Below are 23,243 nucleotides of genomic sequence, written 5' to 3' on the forward strand. Positions count from 1 at the left end.
GAGCTGACAGAAAGGATTTGAAGGGCATTCCTCATACCATACCTAGGCCCGAACCACATAACTAAAACTAGCTCTTCTGCCTTTCAAGTCATAAGGGTTTGAATATCTCCTCATTACTTAATATGGTCCCATTACCTAGCTAATTCTTCTTAAATTACAGGTAACTTGTTTATGTTAAAGGTCCTAAACGATCCACTCTTTCTCAGAGACTACTCAACCTGGAAGACATGTACCTTTCTGAAGATGAGAAGGGGTCCACATATGAGCCAGTATCTTATATACAGTATATGGAATGGCACTGGATCTAGCTTAATATTTCAAGTGCATAAACATAAAGCTTGATGATGAGTACCAATAATGACTCCATTAACAAGCCCCTTAGAAATTGACTTCTGCCATAATAAAATTAACTCTGTCAACTGCAGTACCTCCTCACAGACATCAGGGATAGCAGCAGTAAGAGTTTGGTTCGTTTAAGAGCCTGCCCTAGGCAGCTAGTCAGTTACACATAAAGACTCCCAATCATTCTGATGTAACACAGGTGGAAGGAACAGAACAGCAGCTGAGCTGAGTCTGCATTTATAAAAGCCCTATCTGGGCTAAAATATTTTAATTATAGTGAAATCTTAATAAAGAGCCCAAATATTGGACTCAAACCCAAGAGCTTAATAATCATAACATCTTTTGTTCATACAGCCATATTCAGTTCATTTACAGTATAATGTACTTTCATATACAAGCAGTCCCAGAGCTTCCCAATACAATCACATACTATTTGGTTGGTGCAAAAGTTATTGCAGTTTTCCCAATGGCAAAAACCGCAATTACTTTCGCACCAACCTAATAGAAAAAGCGTGAAGGCAACTCAATATGCCTTTTTCCTTCCCCGTCTTTTGTTTTTTTGCCAAATATTCCATTACATTTCAATTTGATCCTTTCACAAGGAAACATCGCCATCTAGTGGTTGTACTCTATATTTTGTCATAAACTGCTTTTAAGTTCGGAAAAGCATGGTTACATGTGCCTATGTGCCTCTCAGTATATATACAACATATATATACCTACATACAAAGGAACCTCACAAATTAGTTTTGTTATTATAAATAATCAAAATAATTAATGCTTCTACATAATAAATTTTTTTAAACTGAATCTATTAAACCTTTCTGCAACTTTTAATAAGAGCTTCCACATTCCTACACACTCCACTATAGTGGAGTGCTTAGAGATAATTCAGAAACCCAAGAAGCCAAAATATTTCAATGAATTTAACCCTCCCTTCTTGGAAAGGGAAACTCATCTATTCTGAGGCATTGCAATGTACATTTCTCATTTCAACTGACAGGATATTTAATACATTAAATTTTTTTGCATTAGAAAAATCTCAACTACAAATACATTACATTGCATTATATAACACAGTCACTTATTTCGATGCCAGTGTTTGATGACAGGTATTTAGAAATTAGGTGTCTACCTAATACACTATACTCTTAAACAATTTCAGGGTAAAGGTTGATATGTTTTCTTAACAGAGTACTCATTAGTGAAATTTTAGTCTTATTTGTCAACAGTTTAATAATATGATGAAAAATCAATTATCTCATTCACTTGAGTATGAAAGTCGATAAAAATAATTTTAAAATTATTTTAGCTCAAATACATCAAGGTCTTCAGAATATTATCTTCTCCTATTCCCTTTTGCATGGAAATGAGAGGCAGAGAGGTAGAGAAAGCAAAGGAGAGAGCGCTATACCCCACGCAAGGGCCCCAGTACCTCCGCAGTGCCAGGTCGGCCTGGGCCTCATCACTGATGAGCTCGGCTTCACTCTGGGCAATCCTCAGGGCCAGCTCCCGGTCCCTGCGCTCCTGCTCCAGAACTGCTTGCTGTTGGGATTCCTCCTCCCTCTGTCGGGCCAGCTGCGCCTCCACTTCAGCCTGACAAGGGCACAAAGCTATTTCACCAAGAGTTCTTCCCTTGTTTACTTGATCACTCCCCTTATTACTTAAAATAAAGGGAAAGCATAACTGCCCCCATACAAGTTCTTTACTAAGGAATTGCTTAAGCACAGATCTCTTCAGTCTCTATTTTCTTCTCTATTATGATTAATGCTTCAAACACATCCCCATTTTGCCTCTTTCCCAAGACCAAGAGAAGGTAGAAGAACCACAGCTCCATAATTCTGTGACTATAAATATTAGTGTCCCAAACAACACATGAGTATCTTAGGCATCCCATTAACACTAACACCTAGAGAGCAGATGTAAGGAATTTAAAGTTTTGGTTATGCTTAGGATATATTATGAAAGCCATGACAACAGAAACTCAAATACATGAGCAATTTATTCTCAACATGGGACTTTTTAAAAACTAGGGGTGGAGAGAGACTCTTAATCCTAATTTATTAATTCCAGTATCTACAAAGTTATATGATATTTTAAAACTTAACATTTTAAGTGAATTTTCATTTAACTTTCCCCTAGGTATAAAAACAATTATTAATATTTATTGATCTACAGTGTTCAAAATGCTTTAATATGTATTAACTGTCAAATGCTTGCAACTATTATTTATTCACATTCTACAGACAGAAAACTGTGACCCACAGTTACTCACTATAATGTCTACAATTTCACAATTTCTGTCAGTGACTGATCTTGGATTTGAACCCACTTCCCTAGCTCCAAAGTCCATTCCCATAACCACTTCAAAAACTGGCCTTTGGTCTCTAGGATAAACTAGTAACAGCTTACCTAGCAAATCAAGATCTCATTTTCACTTCTTTTGTAGATTCCATTTTATTTTATTTATTTATTTATTTTTTTTTTTTTTTGAGATGGAGTCTCACTCTGTTGCCCAGGCTGGAGTGCAGTGGCGCCATCTTGGCTCACTGCAAGCTCTGCCTGCTGGGTTCACATCATTCTCCTGCCTCAACTTCCCAATTAGCTGGGACTACAGGTGCCTGCCACCATGCCTGGCTAATTGGTTTTTGTATTTTTAGTAGACATAGGGTTTCACCACATTAGCCAGGATGGTCTCCATCTCCTGACCTCGTGATCCGCCCACCTTGGCCTCCCAAAGAGCTGGGATTACAGGCGTGAGCTACCGCGCCTGGCCTGTAGGTTCCATTTTAATAGAAATTCAATTCAGTAAGTACATACTTGAATGCGTTTTTCTTCATCTTCCCTTTTCTTTCTCTCTTCTTCTTCTTGTTTTCTCTTTGCTTCCATCTCAAGTTTCCTAATAAAAAATAGAAAACTCTTCAAAAATTTAACAGAAAATAAGGAATCCTTCAGAAAGCAATTTAACTATTATTTAATAATAAACAAAGGTAACAGATTGGGAATGCAAATTAACCTCCTGGTCACGTACATCAACTTATTTTGAATAAAATAAAATTTAATTCTATTGACAATAATTCTTAAATAAAACAAATATAATTATATTCTATAACTTTTAACACCTCTAGATGAATGTGGTTACAAAGCCTGGCTGTAAGGTCCTGATTAAAGGTGCTTCCCTCTACTCCCTCTCCAAGTCAACAACTCATCCGTTGTCTCTACCCTATCATGGCAATCTTTCAAAATGTTATCAGTTGTAAAACTGCAGAAAAGTAGAAATGTCATTTATCTAGCTTAGAAAACAATAAACAAATCATAGTTTTAAAAAGAAGAAAATCCTCAGGTTTAAGAGTCTAACTAAAATTCAAATTATAGTTGAAATTATTTTATGTTATCACTATTATAAAATGACCTTATTTTCTTAATTTTCAAACTTATTACAAAATTAGTTCATTAAAATAAGAACACAGTTTTAAGAATTGTCAGCCGAGCACGGTGGCTCACCCTGTAATCCAAGCACTTTGGGAGGCCGAGGCGGGTGGATCCCCTGAGGTCAGGAGTTTGAGACCAGCCTGGCCAACATAGTGAAACCCCGTCTCTAGTACAAATACAAAAATTAGCCAGGCGTGGTGGTGCGCACCTGTAATCCCAGCTACTCAGGAGGCTGAGGCAGAAAAATCGATTGAACCCGAGAGGCAGAGTGCAGTAAGCCAAGATTGCGCCACTGCACTCCAGCCTGGGCAACAGAGCAAGACCCTGTCACAAAAACAAAACAAAACAAATAATTGTCATTAACCACTGTCAATACCAAGAATTCACTATTTCTTTAAGTCTCTTATTAAAAATAATATAAATGCCTTACATCCGCCTTTCCTCCTCTTCCTTTCTTCGACGTTTTTCGTCTTCTTCACGTCTTTTTCTTTCCTTTTCCATTTCTTCTTGAATACGCCTCAGCCTTTCTGCTTCCTCTTCCTGCTGTTTTTTTTTCTGTAATGCACTGAGGAGTTCCTCTGAGCTTTTAACCAGTGCATCATATTCTTTCTGAATTTGTTCCTGCGTCATCATAGTGGCCTTTAAAAAATAAAATAGGTACGTAAAAGCTTATTTCTTCTGTTGCACAACAATGTGAATATACTTAACAATACTGAACTATAAACTGAAAAATGGCTAAGATAAATTTTAATGTTTTTATTGTTTTTTACCACAATTTAAAATAAAAAACTACTCCAATATGCAAATAAGCAAAAACTAGGTAAGATGGTAAGCAGTACATCTGTTATCTTTGCTACACTGTTTGTACATTAAATACTATTCAAAAAATGTTTTATATTATCTCTGCACACAAGTATTAGGCATCAATTAGACAGGTGTACTGTGGACAAGGTAATATACTGCAGTTAAAAATTATTTCTAGGCCGGGTGCGGTGGCTCACGCCTGTAATCCCAGCCCTTTGGGAGGCTGAGGTGGACAGATCACCTGAGGTCAGGAGTTCGAGACCAGCCTGGCCAACATAATGAAACCCTCTTATAAAAATAAAATATAAAAATTAGCTGGGCATGGTGGTACACACCTATAGTCCCAGCTACTCAGGAGGCTGAGGCAGGAGAATTGCTTGAACCCGGGAGGTGGAGGTTACAGTGAACCGAGATCACACCACTGCACTCCCACCTGGGCAACAGAGCAAGACTCTTATCTCAAAAAGAATTATTTCTTAAGTAATGATCAGCTAATTTAGCAAGCGTTTACTACTATTTTAGAATAATGTTCAAATAGTACCTAGAGAATATTTTAAAAATTACTAAATACATCCAAAATTATTGGATGATTTCTAAAATTAGCCTTCAAAAAATGTGGGTGGGTTAAATTTTAACTTATAATGATACCACATAAACAAAGACGGCCCTTGACTGATTTACAAAATCAGCTGAGTCTATTTATAGCATTTTCATTTTCCTCCAGACCTTTTTTTTCCTTTCTATCTCCAAGATTGCCATTGTTTACATAAAATATCTGCAGAAAATATAAAACGCTCACTTTAAGATATTTATTATATCCCACATACTTGCACTGACCTATGAAACTGAGAAAAAGCATTGAAACTCTAAAATATAATGAGAAAAAGATATGAAATGTAATTAATGAAATATGAAATATAATTAACAAGCATATAGAAAAGTCTTCAATTCCACTAGTAATCAAATAAATAAAAATCAAAACAAAAAAAGGATTCCATTTTTTTCCTATAAAATTGGAGAGGAAATTGCTATTTTCACAAAATTAAGTAAATTATATTATCGTATCTACGAAGATAATGTATTAACATGGACAAGTATACAACATAATGGTAGACACAGAAATTGAAATGTATATTATGATAAGAACTGTAAAAATTTATGCATAAAAGAAAGAGTGTAAGGTAAAGTAAAAACAAGTAAAATTATACTGTAAAAATAAAAGTAAAAATATACTGTGATATACAACAGTATATTAACTGAATTTGTTAATGTGGAGGTATTAAGAAGTTTTTGGTGGTTTATCCAATTTTTTTTTTTTTTTTTTTTTTTTAGCCAGGGGTCTCACTGTCACCCAGGCTGGAGTGCAGTGGTGCAATCTCTGCTCACTGCAACCTCCACCTCCTAGGCTCAAGCAATCCTCTAACCTCAGCCTCCTTGGGACCTCAGACTCATACCACCATGCCCAACTAATTTTTTGTATTTTTGGTGGAGACAGGTTATTGGCCATGTTGATCAGGTTGGTCTCTAACTCCTGAGCTCAGGTGATCCCTGCGCCTGGGCCTCCCAAAGTGCTGGGGTTACAGGTGCGAGCCATCACATCTGGCCTCCAAATTTTTTATAGTATTATATTACTTTTATCATTTATTTATTTATTTATTTATTTATTTATTTATTTATTTTTAGACGTAGTCTCACTCTGTCGCCGAGGCTGGAGTGCAGTGGCACAATCTTGGCTCACTGCAACCTCTGCCTCCTGGGTTCCAGCAATTCTCCTGCCTCAAGTAGCTGGAACTACAGGCGCCTGCGATCACACCCCACTAACTTTCGTATTTTCAGTAGAGACGGGGATTCACCATGTTGGCCAGGCTGCTCTCAACCTCCTGACCTCAAGTAATCCGCCCACCTCGGCCTCCCAAAGTGCTGGGATTACAGGCAGGAGCCACCATGCCCCGCTACTTTTATTTTTATTTTTATTTTTTATTCTTTTTGAGACAGAGTCTTGCTCTGTCGCCCAGGCTGGAGTGCAGTGGCGCGACGCAATCTCGGCTCACTGCAAGCTCCGCCTCCCGGGGTTCATGCCATTCTCCTGCCTCAGCCTCCCGAGTAGCTGGGACTACAGGCGCTCCCCATCACGACAGGCTAATTTTTTTTTTTTTTCTTGTATTTTTAGTAGAGATGAGGTTTCACCATGTTAGCCAGGATGGTCTCAATCTCCTGACCTTGTGATCCGCCCACCTCGGCCTCCCAAAGTGCTGGGATTACAGGCATGACCCACCATGCCTGGGCATTTTCTTTCTGCTCCAACTTTAATTTTCTTTTTTCTTTTTTGAGACGGAGTCTCACTCTATCGCCAGGCTGGAATGCAGTGGCACAATCTTGGCTCACTGCAATCTCCGCCTCCCAGGTTCAAGCGATTCTCCTGCCTCAGCCTCCCAAGTAGCTGGAATTACAGGTGCAGGCCACCACACCCAGCTAGTTTTTGTATTTTTAGTAAAGACTGGGTTTCAACATGTTGGCCAGGATGGTCTCGATCTCCCGACCTCATGATCCGTCCGCCTCAGCCTCCCAAAGTGCTGGGATTACAGGCCTGAGCCACCACGCAGGACCTTCAACTTTTAATTTCAGGGATGCCCGTGCAGGATGTGCAGGTTTGTTACACAAGTAAATGTGTGCCATGATGGGTTTGATGCACAGATCATCCCATCACCTAGGTATTAAGTTGCAGGGAATATCTTTCTTAGCAACAGAAGAAATGGCATAAAAATTGTCTTCTTTAACTTTTAGCTATGAAATTTTTCAAACATAAAGAGTAGAGGTAATAATGATGAGCATCTACTTGCCATCATTGAGTCTCAACACATTTTGTAATTTTGAAAAAATAAGGACGTTTTCTATACAATTTCAATACCAATAACAAAATAGATTAAATTATATAAAAAGTCAAAGTCATTTGGGTTAAAATTACATACCTTAATTTTGGCCATCAAAGCATCAATAGAAATTTCCAGATCCTTGATCTGTTTATTCATCTCTGGTTTTCCATCTTTCAACACACTGACTACCTCATTAAATTTATCAAGTCGTTTTTTCAGTGTGCCCACCTTAACCAGGCCATCAATGCTGTAAAAATAATACTTCATTAGAGCTTAATTTCATCCTTTAGTACTTTTGGCAGATTTTTCATTTATAAAATGCTAAACGGTATTTCACTTCTGTTTTCAGTATTATCTAGTATTCTCTTTTTCAGATCTCTTGTTGAAGGCTAAAAAAAATCAAATATGAGTGTGAATGACACTGATGCCTGTCAACGGGATTAAAGCTTTCTACAAATTTGAGAATTCAAATCACAGAGGAACTGAATCTAGTCTCTTTGAAGGTGTGATGGATCAATAGAGATATTCAGACTTCCAATTTTTAAAAGTCTAAATTAAAAATGAAAGATTCAAATAAGAAATAAAGACTAATTTATAATGAGACAATGTAATTCCTACAGATAATCTTGAATATTAGTGAGATGTTTTTTAAAAAAAGTCACCTTGACATTATCAAGAAACTCAAATAACTAAAATAATCAGAATAAAAGAGCTTCTCTCAACTACTTATTTCTTGTTTTATAGTCTTTACACATTTTTGTATGCCACTTCAAATTCTTTTATAGAATGAGGCAAGTAATAAGGTAATAAATGAATTAACTAATTTCAAATAAATATTACAAATAAAAGACTACTATCATTTTACAAAAAACATGAGAAAACTTGAGTATCCAAACTGCTTTTTATTATGACTTTATCGTCATTTTGTATTACAGTAACTAGGTTTTGTAGAGTTCTTTTTAGGAACTATTCATCTTACCGAGGTTTGTGTCTCCTCTTGCAAAGCCACATTCGAATAGTTTTTTGCATTTTAATACAGGCTTCAGCTCTGTATTTTATTTTGTTTTTCACTATGTGTAAGAGTAAAATAAAATGATAGAAAATTATTCAGTTTAAATCTGACATATATTAAAAAAACTCATTTTCACAAAGTAATTCTCAAGAAACATGAAATCTTGACGACCATATTATTATATATCAGACATCAAAAACAGAAAGTTTTAACATCTTTTTTGTTTGTTTTTGTTTTGACAGTCTCAACTCAGGCTGGAGTGCAATGGCATGATCTTGGCTCACTGCAACCTCCACCTCCCAGATTCAAGAGATTCTCGGCCAGGCGCGGTGGCTCATGCCTGTAATCCCAGCACTTTGGGAGGCCAAGGAGGGCGGATCGTGGGGTTGGGAAATTGAGACCATCCTGGCTAACACGGTGAAACCCCGTCTCTACTAAAAATACAAACAAATTAGCCAGGCATGGTGGCGGGCGCCTTTAATCCCAGCTATGGGAGGCTGAGGAAGGAGAATGGCGTGAACCCAGGAGGTGGAGCTTGCGGTGAGCTGAGATCATGCCACTGCACTCTGGCCTGGGTGACACAGCAAGACTCCATTTCCAAAAAAAAAAAAAAAAAAAAAAAAGAGAGATTCTCATGCCTCAGCCTCCTGAGTAGGTGAGGTGGGACTACAGGCACAAACCACGCCGGGCTAATTTTTGTATTTTTATTCGAGCCAGGGTTTTGCCATGTTGGCCAGGCTGGTCTTGAATTCCTGACCTCAAGTGATCCTCCCACCTCAGCCTCCCAAAGTGCTAGGATTACAGGTGTGAGCCACCGTGCCCAGCCAGTTTTAACATTTCTATAATTTCTTGTTCTTCTTAAAAATAAAAAGATATTGAAACTGCATTTGCAAAAATTACAACTAAGGAAATTATGTAAAAGAGATCTGACCTAACCAACTCCATCTTGCTTCTAACCTCTAAACTGTCTTTGTTCATTCCTGGGTGTAGGCCGAACTAATCTTGGGAAAGAATTTAGTTTATTAAAGTTTAACTTTGAAACAAACATGATAATAACCCTTTCCCAAAATAAACCCCCTTCTTGCCTGGGGAACCAGTCAGCCTTTGTAGGACTAACAAATTAGCTCCAAGATTAGAAATTACGGTTTAGGAGCCACACAGCCTCCAGCTGCATGAATCTGAACCTCCCCAAATTGCTCCCGGGTATAACATCACAGTTGCAACACCTAAAATCAGTGCTTGAGATATTTTGTAGACCTTCCAATGCACCAGCTGATGCCACCGGGATAGGTAATCTGGCCCAGCCAGTTCTGTGCTCCCACCCAGGAACAGAAAAAAGCAAGAAAAACTCAACTTTGACCCCCTATGATTTCATCTCCAACCCAAGCCCCTACCTACCAAATTATCCTTAAAAATTCAGATCTCCGAGTTGTCAGAGAGACTGATTTGAGTAATCATAAAACTCCAGTCTCCCATACAGCCGACTCTACGTTAATTACTGTCTCTCTACTGCAATTCCCATCTTGATAAATCAGCTCTGTCTAGGTAGTGGGCAAGGAGAACACTGGGCAGTTACAATATCATGTATCTGGTTAGGCTTACATTTTAAATGCATTATTTCCTTAGTATGCTACACTGCTACCTCCCAAACTGTCTTAGGCAACATTTGTTCATGAAATGTGAATAGGTATGTCCTGAAAAAAGGATTTACCTGTCAAATGAATTTATGAAAAGCCGTACACCACACTTCTGTATGGAGGTTCACAATGAACATACAGAGTGAAGCCTCTGAGAATCCTACAGCAAAGAAATCTACTTAACTTCAGTTACTCAGAATTTCCTAGGATGATCTGACCTTGAACTTTGTTTTCAGAGCTTCCTATTAACATTCTGCAAAGATCCCTGCCTGGTTACTGACTTTGGTACCACTGTAGAACACAGTCCACAAAAATGAATGGTGTAACAGATGATTTTACTATAATGTGTTTTCTATCATAATGCAATGTGTAAAGCTGAACGTATTAAACTACAGTAATAAAGATATTTCTGTTTTATTTGGAAAATGATGGGGAAAAGATTCTGCTATCTTTTTTCTTCTTCTATTAATAATTCTCTTTTTATCTATATTCACAATTGTCTAAAATACCTCAAAAATAATCTTTGTTTGCATGATTCTTTTTCATTAGGCCAAAAGAATTTTCCTTTTCTACTGATAAGGAAAAATTCACTGAATCCTTTTCATGTACCTAGCACTACTTCAGGTACTCTGATGAGTATAAGGGGCAACTGTAAATGTAATCAAGTTACTGATTCCTACACAGCCCCCAACAATTAAAGGTTTGCCACAGATCCTTAGGTAACCCCAAAATGTTCTGTCCCTCACTATTGTTTTGGGCCAGCTATGTAGCTGCTATGACCTGGCCAAACCACACATAAAAGCAGCTTAGCCCAGTATGTCAAAGGGGTTTGAATTCCTAATCCCAAAAGCCATAATCCCAAATGTTGAAATCCCAAAAGATCAAAATTCCTAGATTAAAATCCCTAACATCAAAAATCCCAAAAATCCCAATCAGAGCAATCACAGAATTTCAAAAAGAGCAATCTCATGAAGAAAATGAATATGAACATATTCTCCAAGAAAAACCATGTCCTAAAAGGAAAAAAGCACCTATTATTCATGGTACAAGACTTCAAAATATAGTTAATGACTGAGAAAGTCAGCCAGCTCTTATGGACTATCTCCATGCAACTGCCTATAATCTATCCCTGTGATACACTTTTTTGTATGTCAAACTTCCTTTTTAGTTTTGGGTTTTTTTTTCTTTTTCTTGTCTTTGTTTTTATTTTCACTATCTTAAATTGTTAGCATTTTTTAATTATGTAGAAATTTTTAGAAAGTTCTAATTTACTGTATTCATTTTTTGCAAATTTAACTCCATGAAAATGCATTATCACAACATTTACTTTCTGGGTAAACATTGTGTATATATATACAAACACTGAAACTTAATCAATGAACAGATGTCCTTTATCATACATCTGCACTTGTAAAAGATAAAATTTCTCAAGATCTCAGTTCTCTGGGCAACTACAAATGCAGTGGTGACTATGGTTTTTGACTGATCTCATCAAAAGACAGCTTGTTCATCATCACAGTATTTCAGATGACTGCAGTAACAAAGCTGGGTGCACAATTACCAACCACAGTAATATGTGTTTACGCATTTCACCTTTTCCCCTATTCTTTATGAATATGGTTTGTCTGCTCCTGTTATACCCATGCAACTATTGTTAGTATATGTGTTTATACTTTCAAAAATATATATGTTATTATTGCCTATTTTATTGTGTAAAGTGGCCTATGAAGAGTTCTGTCATGTTTTTATATGTTTCTCAAATCCCCTTTTTAAAATGTAAATAAATATTTTTTTATTATTTTTTACAGAATCCTAGTTTTGGGACTTTCATCTTTTAAGATTTCAACATTTGGTATTATGGTGTTCAAGACAGTGTCTTTCAGGATTATGACAGACATCCTTTCAAAGAACAGGATTTAAGAGGGGATGGTGGGGGAAGAGACTGAAACAAAAAACTGACACACCATTTTACATGATCTTGAAAGACATTCAAATAATTTAGACTTCACCTTTTATTAAAGGAAAGCTATAAAAGGCTTCTAGCTTAGAGAGATATCTCTAAGAAATCAGGAAAACCAGTCTGGGAGCTAATGAAATTATTATGCCAAAGGTGGAAAAGGCCTTCACTAAGGCACTGGCAAGAAAAAGAAAGGAATGTACAGTATTTGGAGAAGGAATCAACAGGATCTGGTGACTGACAGTATTTCAGGGATAACAAAGGAAAGTCAATTACAATTAGAATTTTTGGGGTATATGTATTGTAGATGCCATGCAGGTAGAAAGAAAAGTGCTGGTTTAAGTCTGAGAGATTAGGGGATAGTGAGGGTTGCAAGGACGAGAGATCAAGATAGTGAATTCTGTTTTGTTAGGACACTATGAAACTGACACTCCTATAACACATTTGAATAAAGAAAATAAGTATCATACACTCAAAAAATAAAAAAAGAAAGATCATCTACAAATAGGAACCTGGGACCCAGTGTGAACAAGTCTCAGTCTCTGTTGCCCAGCATCACCTCTGAGACAGCTTTACAACACTCCACAAACCATCTTAAAACAATGAAAGATCCTACAGGTGTAAAGGAAAACACCTACATTTGATGACTGAGAGTGAGCACCACTGAACTTTCTTCCAGCGACTGCATGTGAGCCAGTGATTGACTCTTTTAACCAACTCTGCTAAGTGGTCAGGGTCAGACTTCATGATCTGATCAAATTCTGCAAACTAGGAAGTGAAATAATTTAATATCAGTAGTAAAATATAAATGCATTTGAACACACAAAGACATGAAGTAAACAGAATTGAAATCCAAAATCTAACTGTCTGAAAATGGTCACATGTTAATTACATAGGCCTTGGCAGAGAATACAACAAACCCAAACACACTTGGCCACATTTTTGCTTCCTTTCTTTCTTCAGGAGCTGTTTTGGAGGTAAGGAGGTTACTTAATGCTAGGTAGCACATTCAATAACAAAAGTTGGGGGGGAATGACTTTTAAATTAGATGGCTGGCAAGAAGACTTTATTAAGAAAAGAATGAAAAGGAACTATTGTATCTCTGAATTGGCTCACCCACATTCTCAGATATCCTTATGGAGCTTTTGATAAGTGCATATTAGCTATACAACACTAGGTACCACCAAAATTATTCTGTCTCTCCTAACTTCCATTACCCACCCCCAACCTTTTTTGCAGTGGCACAATCTTGGTTCGCTGCAGCCTCAACTTCCCAGGCTCAGGCAATCCTCCCCACCTCAGCCTCCCAAGTAGCTGGGATTACAGGCACGCACCACCACACCCAGCTAATTTTTGTATTTTTTTGTAGAGATGAGGTTTTGCCATGTTGCCCAAGCTGGTCTCAAACTCCTGGAACCAAGCAATCCCACTGCTTCAGCCTCCCAAAGTGCTGGGATTATAGGCATGAGCCACAGCGCCCAACCCCCATTTCCATTTTAAACAGAGATGAGAAATTTTTGCTACTAAGTGACAGACAACACAAATAAAACAGCTAATAGGTTCTTAACTAATAAAATACATTATTTCCACTATATACCACAAAATTCCATAATGATTTCAATCCTATACCAAATATCCCACTATAATATTAAGAATGTCAAAAACCCATCAACCAATATAATGGCTTCTTGTAGTCAAAATTAAATTAAAGGTAACATAACGAGAGTAAAGATATTTAAATCTTTGTCTTAAGCGCTCAATAAATATTTCTAATTTTTCGGGAGTTTAAACAAGAAAAAGTGCTTTCTCTATGAGACTATTAGTTCTCAAATAATTATTAAAGCTCTAAAACAAGACTGTCCCAGCTTTGAATGAGGCCCAACACAAACTCATAAACTTTCTTAAAACATTATGAGATTTTTATTGCAATTGTTTTGTTTATTTAGCTCATCAGCTATCATTAGTGTTAGTGTATTTTATGTGTGGCCCAGGACAATTGTTCTTCTTCCAGTGTGGCTCAGGGAAGCCAAAAGACTGGACACCTGTGCTCTAAAATAAATAGGGAGTTTAGAATAAATATGTATGAGTAAAGCTAAACAAATTATGAACATTATATATAATTACCTTCCTCTCAACTTTTTTTTCTTTTCTGGGAAATGGTATGGAAAATGGCAATTCATGTTGTTAGTAACCATATAATTCAAGAATAATACAAATTATTAAATACTTTAAGATATTCACTCTAACCCCAACTATTTGTTTTCATGATATTACAGTTTAAAGTAAAAATGTATATTTACCTTGCCAGGTCTAAAAAATACTTTGGTTAACCCAAACTTGTAGTCATTTTCATTTAAGCCCAAAGCTTTAAACAAAGCCTGAAAAATAAAAGTTAAAAAGTTAAATGTCAATTATTAATAGAAAAGACAAGTTTATAGCTAAGAAATTTCAATTTGGGTGGCATTTATACCTTACAAAATAGTCTTGGATCCAATCTTGCAAGTTTATCTGGCATATACTTTTTGTACATGTTGTAGAGTTCATGAAATGAAGCTCGTGATGGGTAACCACCCTGCATCAAGTCCAAAACAGACACCATCCCTAGATTCAGGAACAAACATAAAGCACTGTCAATCACTGTTCAGAAGTCCAAAATAACTTGTGAATGATCATTTTTGTAAGTTACTGTTTAGAAACAGGCAATTTATGAGAATTATCAGCAATTAAATATTACATAGGAAAATATTTACGCTCATTATGTCCCAACTTATCCACCACCTAAAACTACTATAGTCAAATTTGCTCTAAACCCAGTAAGACTCTTTTCTAGTGGCAAATTATTGGTCTCTAGACAGATCAAGTCTAACTGGGTGCAGTGGCTCATGCCTATAATCCCGGCACTTTGGGAGGCCACGCCAGGGAAACTGCTTGAGCCTAGGAGTTCAAGACCATCCTGGGCATCATGGCAAAACCCCATCTCTACAAAAAAAAAAAAAAAAGAAAAATTAGCCAGGCATGGTGGTGCGTGCCTGTAGCCTCAGCTACTCAGGAGGATCATCTGAGCCAAAGGAGGTGGAGGCTGCAGTGAGCCTTGCAGGATGCTGTATTCCGGCCTGGGTGACAAAGTGAGACACTGTATCAAAACAAAACAAAACTAAGGGAAGATCAAGTCTAGTTTGTATCTTTTTTTCTGTTAGAAGACTCTGTGTCACAAACACAGTATATAAGGCAAAGCCCTGCATTAAACCATTAAACCACTTTCAAAGGCCTGAGGTTAATTTTAGAACAAAATTCCTGAAAGAATCTCCAAAAAGTAGATACATTCCCAAGTTATCATCAGTGCATAAGGCAAATGGAAAAGAAAGAAGAGCTCACTGTTTCACTATAAAGACTGCCTTTCCCTCACTTCTCAAAGCAACTAGACTACTGGGATGATTAGTCTATTGGATAAATATCTATTTTCAGTATAACTCTAGTAAGTGGTTAATCTGAGTCTTGGGTCAATGTGAGCTTTTCAGGTCAGAAAAAGTGTGAAATAGGCAGGGAAAGGCTGAGCTATAAGTGATGCCAGGACTTTTATTTACAAGACCTAGATTTCAGCCTCTGGGACTATTCAAATCAACGGAGAAAGTAAGATTATTCAATAAATAGTATTACGACAAATGGCAAGCCACTTGGAAAACAAAAATAACATTAGATCCTTGTCTCACTTCTTACACCAAAATAAATTCCTGCTGGCCAAAAATTTAAATTAAAACAAACTCTAAGACTTTTTAAACCAGTGAATTTTTATTTTAAAGTAATCTCACAGGAAAGATGGCCTTTACAAGCAGTGAGACTGAATTTTAACCCATTTGACTGGCAAAGGTATAAGATATCAACTAGTACTCAGAGCTGATGACAGCGTAGGAAAACACACAGATGCATTCTTAATAGAAAAGTAAGCCAGTGTAACAATTTTGGATGGCAATTTGGAAATATCCCTTTGGCTCAGTAAATCTATTCTATGATTTTTCACACTTGTGGGCAAAGATACGCGTGTGGACAATGTCCAGATGTCCTCTAGGTCATTGTTGGTAATAGAAAAAAACCCAGAAAAAAACTAAAATATCAATTGATTGTGTTACAACCATATGATGGGATATGACATATTAATTTAAAAGAATAGAGCAAAGCTTAATCCAACCAGTATAAAAAATATATCCAAGACGTAGAGTTAGTGGTCACCTCTAAGAGCTGAGATTTCTTGTTACTTATATTATTCTGTACTATTTAATTTCTGTTACTGTGAATTTTCAATATTAATTAATGAAACACATTAAAGAAATCATTCGTATGGGGGAAAAAAAAATCTCCTGAACTAGATTTAGCTCTAGGCTTTGCTTGGAGAAAGAAAAGTAAAGTTTGGTTAGTATCATCACAGTTTTTGGCCATTTGTATCAAATAAACAAGTACCTTTGGAAATGTATGCATCTAAGTCTCCTGGCTTGCCCTGCAGCTGCAAACTATAAACTGTCGCACAGTTCATTAAGAATATCATGGTGCTTAACAAATTACCAAGCCTACAACTGCTTTCTCAGCACTTGCAGCTAGTTTACTCTTAAGATGTTTTGAAGCTTAAATTTTTTTTTTTTTTAACCACTAAGGTGAATACTCTGCCTTCTAAACATTTCCATGAACTGGCTTTTACTCTTGGAGTCTGATGAGCGGCTTCTAGGTGCAGAGCTGCCACCCCTCTTTGCTACAAGACAGGCAGCACAGCCCCAAGGTTACAGAAGAACAAAACTTGCCTTCTCTCACCTTCCCCTACTTTGCCCTGGTGTTTCCCAATCAGAAGATAGCAATTTTAGGCCGGGCATGGTGGCTCACGCCTGCAATCCCAGCACTTCAGGAGGCCGAGGCAAACAGATCATTTGAGGTCAGGAGTTTGACACCAGCCTGGCCAACATGGTGAAATTCAGTCTCTGCTAAAAATACAAGAATTAGCCAGGCATGGTGGTGGGCACCTGTAATCCCACCTACTGGGGAGGCTGAGGCAGGATAATCACTTGAACCCAGAAGGCAGAGGTTGCAGTGAGCCAAGATTGTACCACTGCACTCCACCCTGGGCAACAGAGTGAGATTGTCCCAAAAAAAAAAAAAAGAGGCCAGGCACGGTGGCTCACGCCTATAATCCCAGCACTTTGGGAGGCTGAGGCAGGCGGATCACCTGAGGTCAGGAGTTCGAGACCAACCTCAACATGGAGAAAGCCCATCTCTACTAAAAATACAAAATTAGCCAGCGTGGTGGTACATGCTTGTAATCCCAGCTACTCGGGAGGCTGAGGCAGGAGAATTGCTTGAACCTGGGAGGCGGAGGTTGCGGTGAGCCAAGATCGCACCATTGCACTCCAGCCTAGGCAACAAGAGCGAAACTCCGTCTCAAAAAAAAAAATAGTAATTTTAGTAAAAGGTGCCTTAAATTTATTAATTCTCTTTAAAATGAAAATGGAAAGTTAAAGTACAATTCGAATCTTAAATATCTTTATTTTAGAAAGCTTCATAAATATTTTTATTTCTACAACTTACTGATTTTTGCATTTTCTCATCACCTAGCTACATCACTGGAACAAATTCTGTATCATTATCATTATTACTATTATGATATTTATTATTGGTACTTAAAAAAATCAAAGTATAATGAATTGGTATTATCTGTTAAAGTGCCAACATGTCTTAAGATGTTGAAATATACTGCTTATTGAAAGAGGAATCCTAGCTAAAGGATTCATCAGTAGCCCATACTCTCTCCACTAATCTGATAGCATATGCAGCTAAATCTAAACAGGTGCAACTTGCCAGGACACTAGGTGTTCACTTAGGAAATAAAGAGGAATTCAAATGGGAAAAAAAAATTGACTTGAATATTACAAAAATGCATCTCTACTTTATGGAAAATATAACAGACATGAACTACTTAATTTTCCAGTATTTGTTAGCATTAGTCACAAATAAATCTTCATATTTTCTACACTGTTCATTCCATTCAACAAATATTTACTGAGTCTAGTATACACCAGGGAAACAGGAATGTATGTGTAAGCCAAAACAGATGCAGTTCTCACCCTCATGGGGCTTATGGAATAAAGGAGGGGAAAATAAAATAATTATACAAATATGTACAAAATTTGTAACTACAACTGTGAAATAAAGGCACTTGAGCTCAGCACCCCAAACTCAGGCTCCCCTCCATGTCAGGAATATCAAGAAAAGCTTTCATAGGAAGTGATGACAGAGCTGAGATGTGAAAGATAAAGGAAAAGGTACAGCAAGAACATCCCAAACAGAGGAGGTAGCATGTGCACAGGTCCTGTGCTGGGAGGAAATATGCAGCATTTAGGGAACAAAAATGAAAATTAGGCTGGCTGAAGGAGAAAGGGGAGAGAGAGAGTGTAAAGAAATGAAGCTAGGGACACATGGGCCAGGCTCTATGGGACCTCTTCACCCTAATACTAATCTGAAGCCGTTAGAGCATTTTAAGCAGTAAAAGGACATGATGATTAGAGATGAGTTGGGGATAATTCTGGATACATGTGAAAAACAGACTGAAGAGACAGGAGAATACTTAGGAAGCTACAGCAAAAATCCAGGTAAGAGATGGTGACAGCTTGGATTAGAGACTATCAGGACTCACTGTTTAGAAGGTTACATCAGCAGGACTGGGGAGCCTACCTAAGGGAATATACATCTGTGCTGTTCAACTTGGCAGTCACTAGCCACGTGCTCTACAGTGGCACTAGCCACATAAGACTACTTAAATTTAAATTTTTAAAAATTAAAATTAAGACCAGGCATGGTGGCTCATGCCTATAATCCCATCACTTTGGGAGGCTGAGGGAGGAAGACCACTTGAACCCAGGAGTTTGAGACCAGGAGACCAGCCTGGGCAACATAGTGAGATCCTGTCCGTACAAAAAAAATTTTTTTTTAATTAGCTGGGCGTGGTGGCACATGCCTCTAGTTCTAGCTACTTGAGAGGCTGAAGCAGGAGGATCACTTGAGTACGGGAGGCTGAGGCTGCAGTAAGCCATGATTGTGCCACTGCACTCCAGCCTGGGTAACAGAATAAACCCTGCCCCTCCCAACCAAAAAAAATTTTAATTTAAACAAAATTTAAAATGTAGTAACTCACTCATTCTTAGCCACATTTCAAGTACTTAGGAGTCAAATGTGTCTCATGGCTACTAAACTGACAGATATGGAAAATTTCCATCATCATGTAAAGGTCTTCTGGACAGTACTGACATAGAATGAGAAGAAAAACAGGCCTAACTTAAATCCTGAAAAATGATAACAAATGTCCAGGTAGAAGACAATGAGCCTGCAGGGGAATCAGGAAAGGTCAGAGAATTCAAAAGAAAAGCAGAGGCACAGACCATGTCAGGAACCAAGAAAAGGATATGTTAAAAGGGTTGGCCAGAGTCAAATGTGGCTATGAAGTCCACTAAAATAAGGACTGCAAAAGGGACATTTGCTTCAGAACAAGGCAATCACTGGTGACCTCATCAAGGTGGGAGCTAAATTATCCTGGAGTTAAAGAGTAAGTGGAATGCATGAAACTGTAAAAGCAATAATAACCTATTCTTGGAGAGAAAAGGAACTGGAGAAAAACAGTAAGGAGGAGGTAGCTGTAAGGGAATGTGGCTCAGAGATGAGATGTCAGCATGTTTAAATGGTAATGGGAAAGATCTATCTGAAAGGGAATAGTATGACAAACATAAACAATGCTGAAGACCTATGAAAAACTAGGAAGAGATGGCTTTCAAAGAACTATAAGCCTCAACCAGGAAGAGAGGCAATCCCTACTTTCTTAACAGAAGGGAAGGTTAAGTGGTAGGCAGAAGTGCTTGGTGGCAGACAAGAGAAGCTTTCGGTTATTTAGTTAAGGAGGTAAGCCCATCTGATACCAGAGGCGCAGAGATTTGAGGAAAGCAGGATGGGTCTGACCAGTCTCTGATGAGAAACAGAATATGCTGACCAGGAAAACTTGGCAGGACAGGTTTGAGAGCCCTTTAAAGATCAGTGATGATGAATTTAACTGGTGCCATCCTGTCTTGTCTATCAACCCTGTGCAGACAATAAGAAAGAACAGAATTAGGTCCATCAATAGCTATGGTTTTGCAAGAGAAGTCAAGGGCAGATCCAGATTTGTGAGGCGGGGGCTGAAGCTTACAGGGGGACAGGCCTTTAGCGAAGCAGAAAATTATATGCAGGGCTTTGGAAGGGGTTTATTTAAATGAAGGACCCTGAAGCTTAAGTAATCTTAGCTTCATAGTAAATCTACCTCTCAAAGGAGCAAAATAAGGGGTCAGAGAAGAAGGAAGTTTAAGGAAGTATCAGGAAGCTGAGTTGGATCAAAAGATAAACAAGAAAGGAGAAGGCTGATACCTTGGGAAAAATTAGGGGTAGTGTTGGTGAGGGGGGAGGACGGGCATGGCATAAAGCAAGCAGAGCAAGCCTGGTGCCCGAGCAAGGTCAGACATGGCAGGGTGAGGGGTAGGAAGTGACAGTTTAAGCAAATGCATGAAGTGTCACAGATGCAGAGGGAATCGTGTTTTCATTTTCTTTACAAGTGGTGGAGTGGGAAGAAAGGACAACAAAACCTACCTTCTGACCATCATGTGTGGAATGAGAAATGAACTACTGCTGGACTGAGAAAGCTGCCTACTTAAGGAAGATCCAGTTTTGCTGTTAGAGGGTGTTCATAAATGTTTAATGTGAAGCTGTTTATTTCACAATAAACAACATCTCAATATTGCTCAAATATTTTGCCATCCATGCTTTTCTTTTCTAAAACAGATCTTGCTATGTTGCCCAGGCTGACTTTGAACTCAGGCTGAAACAGTCCTCTTGTCTCAACCACCCAAGTAGCTGGCACTACAGGTGTACACCACCACATGTGGCTCTATACTTTTCTTATAATTAAAGAAAATATAAGATGAAAATTTTATTGCACTGTAAAATAATCAAGATAATGGTGAATTATTTGAAAATATTGAACCTATTAAATTGTATTTGAGCTATGACTACTAACACACACTGACAGAGATTATGAAAATACCTGAACACTGAAGCTGAGACAGAATTTGAGCACCTTCAAAGTGGTGGCTTGTCATCTTTAAGTTAGGTTTGATGCAACGAATAAAGCTTGCTCCCTAGGAAAATAAAGGTACTTTTTGTTACAATACATATAGCATCCTTAGTTTTCTGTTTCCATGAATACCTGCAACTTTCAAAGCATATTAACATTAACATATGAACCTGTAAAAGTAATTACTAAAGAACTCAAGGCTGGGAGCAGTGGCTCATGCCTGTAATCCAGCATTTTGGGAGGCTGAGATGAGCAGATCACCTGAGGTCAGGAGTTCAAGACCAGCCTGGCCAACATGGTGAAATCCCATCTCTACTAAAAATACAAAAATTAGCCTGGCATGGTGGCGGGCAACTGTAATCCCAGCTACTTGGGAGGCTGTGGCAGGAGAACCACTGGAACCCAGGAGGTGGAGGTTGCAGTGAGCTGAGATCGTGCCACTGCACTCCAGCCTGGATGACACAGTGAGACTCCATCAAAAAAAAAAAAAAAACCCTCAAAATTTTACAAGCATACTTTTTCTGCTTTAAAGCTTACAATGACTTTTTGAATTACTAATTAATATTACAAAAATACTACATTTTAGATTTGAATGTCAAAAACTGTAAAAAGGAAAGTCTTTCACTGTAAAGTTTAACACATTTAATTGTCTAACATATTTAAACAATACATTTTGCAGGCTGATGTACATGTGATTTTTTTCTATATTTAAATGTATTTATGTATGCCATATTTCTATGATAATAAAATTTCCCTATGACAAAAGGAGTAAATAAAATTATGCCCCTTAAGACTTAGGCCAAAGTGTAAAAGAAAACAAAACAATATTTTCAATCATTCTATTTCAAAAACATACAGTAGGTCCCTAAGCTGCGCTGTTGAACATTTTAACATTTTGTTTGTCAAACAATATTTTTTAAAGCTTAAAGGCATTCGTTTGGAATCAATTATCAGATTATGCTGAATGAGGTGGAAAGAATACTGATTATGTATACAGTGAAACGTATTGTTGAGTACTGAAGCTAATAGACATCCAAATAACTGTTTCTCTTCAAAGTAATTACCTTGCAAATAATTATTTCAACAATGATGCTCCCTGCAAACACTTTTATTTATTTATTTATTTATTCATTTATTTTTATTTTTATTTTTGTTTTTGTTTTTGAGAGAGAGTCTCGTTCTGTCATCCAGGTTGGAGTGCAGTGGCGTGATCTTGGCTCACTGCAACCTCCACCTCCTGGGTTCAAGTGATTCTTCTGCCTCAGCCTCCCAAGTAGCTATGATTACAAGTGCGCCCCACCATGCCTGGCTAATTTCTGTATTTTTTAGCAGAGACGAGGTTTCACCATATTGGCCAGGCTGGTCTCAAACTCCTGATCTCAAGTGATCCACCCGCCTCAGCCTTCCCAAAGTGCTGGGGATTACAAGCATAAGCCATGGCACCCGGCCCACAAACACTTTTAGAACACGTTTTAGAAATCCTTTTTTTCTATAAATCACAAAGTAATCTCATAATTTCAGAGCAGCATCCTATCTAAGAAATAAAAATAAAATACTCTCTTCATCAGACTTGGTTTTTAAATATACATGGCCTTAAGAGATAGATATTTGCAGCCAAAGAGGATATTAAAAAGATTTTTAATGGTTCCAGAAATTAATCTAACAGTAAGTTAAGCAACAATAATACTGATACAATAAATGTCTGGCTATTCAAAATGACCATTTGAAAAAGAATACGCAAGTTCTAACTAGGTGCTATGGCTCACGCCTGAAATGCCAGCACTTTGGGAGGCCAAGTCAGGCAGATCACTTGAGTCCAGGGGTTCAAGACCAGCCTGGGAAACATGGCGAAACCTCATATCTACAAAAAATACAAAAATTAGCCAGGAGTGGTGGTACATGCCTGTAGTCTCAGCTAATTGGGAGGCTGAGGTGGGAGGACCACTTTAACCAGAGAGGCGGAGGTTGCAGTGAGTTGTGATTGCACCACTGCACTCCAGCCTGGGCGAGAAAGAATGAGACCTTGTCTCAAAAACAAAAACAAAATTTCAAGTTC

At 37.8% G+C, this 23,243-nt stretch overlaps 1 protein-coding gene across 9 annotated transcripts in view; it reads right to left on the bottom strand.

Moving 5' to 3' along the window:
• The window catches only part of MYO6 (myosin VI), a 152,934-nt gene that overhangs the window by 16,076 nt on the left and 113,615 nt on the right, over window positions 1-23,243 (bottom strand). For all 9 annotated transcript variants that reach the window (XM_058435064.1, XM_058435060.1, XM_058435058.1 and 6 more), the window contains 9 exons: window positions 21,158-21,251; window positions 14,528-14,658; window positions 14,358-14,435; window positions 12,696-12,825; window positions 8,431-8,521; window positions 7,548-7,698; window positions 4,205-4,413; window positions 3,163-3,241; window positions 1,778-1,938 (listed from right to left, as the gene is read on the bottom strand). In XM_058435064.1, the coding sequence (XP_058291047.1) occupies window positions 1,778-1,938; window positions 3,163-3,241; window positions 4,205-4,413; window positions 7,548-7,698; window positions 8,431-8,521; window positions 12,696-12,825; window positions 14,358-14,435; window positions 14,528-14,658; window positions 21,158-21,251 (1,124 nt within the window). The remainder of the gene's footprint in view (window positions 1-1,777; window positions 1,939-3,162; window positions 3,242-4,204; window positions 4,414-7,547; window positions 7,699-8,430; window positions 8,522-12,695; window positions 12,826-14,357; window positions 14,436-14,527; window positions 14,659-21,157; window positions 21,252-23,243) is intronic.

Source organism: Hylobates moloch, unplaced genomic scaffold, assembly GCF_009828535.3.
Source record: "Hylobates moloch isolate HMO894 unplaced genomic scaffold, HMol_V3 SCAFFOLD_2, whole genome shotgun sequence".
Classification (NCBI taxonomy): Eukaryota; Metazoa; Chordata; class Mammalia; order Primates; family Hylobatidae; genus Hylobates; species Hylobates moloch.